General features: G+C 44.4%; 1 protein-coding gene across 1 annotated transcript in view; it reads left to right on the top strand.

The window, feature by feature from the left end:
• Positions 1-172, top strand: part of LOC104398392 (tetraspanin-3-like) — a 16,450-nt gene extending 16,278 nt beyond the window's left edge. Inside the window, exon 7 of the mRNA XM_010008499.1 lies at positions 86-172. Coding sequence (XP_010006801.1) covers positions 86-172 — 87 coding nt within the window. The remainder of the gene's footprint in view (positions 1-85) is intronic.
• The last annotated feature ends 2,224 nt before the right edge of the window (positions 173-2,396 follow it).

Genomic DNA, 2,396 nt, shown 5'->3' with positions numbered 1-2,396 from the left:
GAAAAAGCCCAATGAACATGTAGGTTCATGGTCTGATGACTGAAACCAAATACAGCAGAACTAAATCTCTCTCTCTCTCTTTCAGTTCTTTGGCATGCTGAGTGTGTGTGTGCTGACCTGCAGGAGAGAAGACAGTGGGTATCAGCCTCTTTACTCAGGGGTGTTCGCTTAACAGAACACAAAGATCACTTTTGCTTCCTGAATGATAAAATAGGCTTGTCAAGCTGAAGGCTAAAAGACAATTGATGACCTTCCTGCCAAATTATTTTGTTTTCTATACATGACACAGGAAGAACGTTGTGTATTGACTTGGGAGGGTTTCTTGCAGGTGACGTGGAATGACAATTTCAATATTCACTGCCCTATGGTCACATAGCCTGATCTTGCACACAACAGCTTTCCATCAGGATGTTGTAGGTTGAGATTTGTGACTTCGTGACACCATCCAGACTCCAGAAAGACATTCTTCTGCAGTTCTTCCCTCTACCCTTCCAACGTGCAGAGGAAGTGTTACTTGGAATGGCTGACTGAGACTGCAGGAAGGGTTTCAGTTGCCTGCACAAACATCAGGCCGTTCCCACGGTGTGGTTAAACAGCAGAGGGAACTTCTGAATGCCAGGTTCAAATATTCTCCATGAGCCCCAGGAGTAAGAATACATTTTCTCTAGTGTCTGATGGTGTTTCTAATTATTGTTGTTTTGGTTTTGTTTTTTTCCCTCCTTCTCACAGTCATAAATTGTAATTCACTTCACTGCAGAGGTTGTTAGTGCAAGACAACCCCACATCTGAAGTTTAGAAGAGACATTGGAGTTGTTGCTTGAAGCAACTAGCAAATGTGAACAGCTCCAGGCTAGGAGGGGAAATGTGTCTTGAGCTTTTGGGCTTGGAACATCTCACCTTGGCTTGGTTATTTTGTCTTTTTTAATTATTATTTGACATACAGACTTGCTTATGAAGCAGGGCTTTTGAAAATATTTTTTTTCTCCTTTTACTGATGCTTTCATGGTTTGTCTAAAAGACAAGTCTCTGTTTCATGTGGAAGTTGCAAGAGTTCCTGAGAGGAATACTGCTTTAAAAATGGCCCTTCTTCAACCCAGTTGTCTGTTGATCTGTTGCTTCAGGTGTTTTTGGTTGTTGTTAGAGCTGTGACATGGCAAGGGAGGGAACTCTGAGCTCTTTGTTGTGGAATTGTGGAAAAGCAAGAGTCTATTTACTGATGTGTTTTTTTTCCTTTGGAGAGATAAGCAGTCTATTCTTAGCAATAAATCTTTGTATCTGTAGCTAATTAGAAGAGAAGGAGTTTGGGGTAAAGCTCTTTATTTATCTTCCCCCTGCCCTCAAAAAAAAAAAAGCAATGGATGTTGATGATAGGAGACATCAATGTATATGCTGAAAAGTGCCTTAATTTTTATTGAGGGCCTTGTTTTTTGTTGAATGCCAAAATAAACTGAGTTTATGGAACCCATGAACAAATGTTGTGGCTTGGTTTTTTTGGTGGTGTTCTGACTCCTGGGGAGAAGCTCTGTGGGGCAAAAGCAGCAGAAGACCTGGTCTCCTCTGGGGTGGAAGGCCAGTCCTCTGGTTCCCATTTTAGGATGGCTCCTGAAATGCAGACAAAGAGACATTGTTATTGATTGCAGGTTTGTAGAAAGCTGGGGGGGCTTGGTGCCTTCACACAAATCAAACACATCCAAGGAGATTTTTCAGAAGGTATTTATTAAACACAAAGCTATGAATTTAGGAAGCTTACAAGTCCATCCTCCTTAGAGTGGTTGCCTGGTGATTCACAGAGAGTTATAACATGGTTGCATCACTATTTTTGCCATCAAACATGCTCAGGGGAAGGGTCTTCACCTGGGTGGGGGGCTTTTTGACCTTGGGGGAGTGATTTTTAGTATTATAATGACATGATAATGAGCTAGGTTGACCTAAAAGACACAGTATCTCAAATTCTACAGCTCCAGCTGCCCCAGACTGGTTTAGCTGCCAGTCTTCTTGATTCTCGTGGTTCTTTATCACCTCCTTGCATTCCTTAGGTCCAGTTATCTGTACAGACCTCAAGTCTTCCCTGCCAAGTTGGATTTCCATGAGGTTTAAAACCCTTTGATTCATCCCCTTCTTCAAGGCCTGAATTACTCCAGGGTCTCCCTGCCAAGGGCCGGCTGTGGTGCTGACCCTGTGCCCCTCTTGCCTGCAGGTTGCACATGAGAGACATGCAGCACATCTGGCACAAAAGAACCACAGCTGTTCTACATTGAGGAGTTATTTTCCTCAAGGGCGGAATCCCCAGGAGCCTCAGCCCCTCATCCCCAGGAGCCTCAGCCCCTCATCCCCAGGAGCCTCAGGCCCTCAGCCCCTCAGGCCCCAGCAGCCTCAGCCCCTCCGCCCCAGGCGCC

The sequence above is a fragment of the Chaetura pelagica genome, unplaced genomic scaffold (genome assembly GCF_000747805.2).
Source record: "Chaetura pelagica isolate M959 unplaced genomic scaffold, ChaPel_1.0 scaffold182, whole genome shotgun sequence".
NCBI lineage: Eukaryota > Metazoa > Chordata > Aves > Apodiformes > Apodidae > Chaetura > Chaetura pelagica.
The sequence above is the reverse complement of the archived record's forward strand: the minus strand, read 5'-3'. Positions and strand labels throughout refer to the sequence as shown.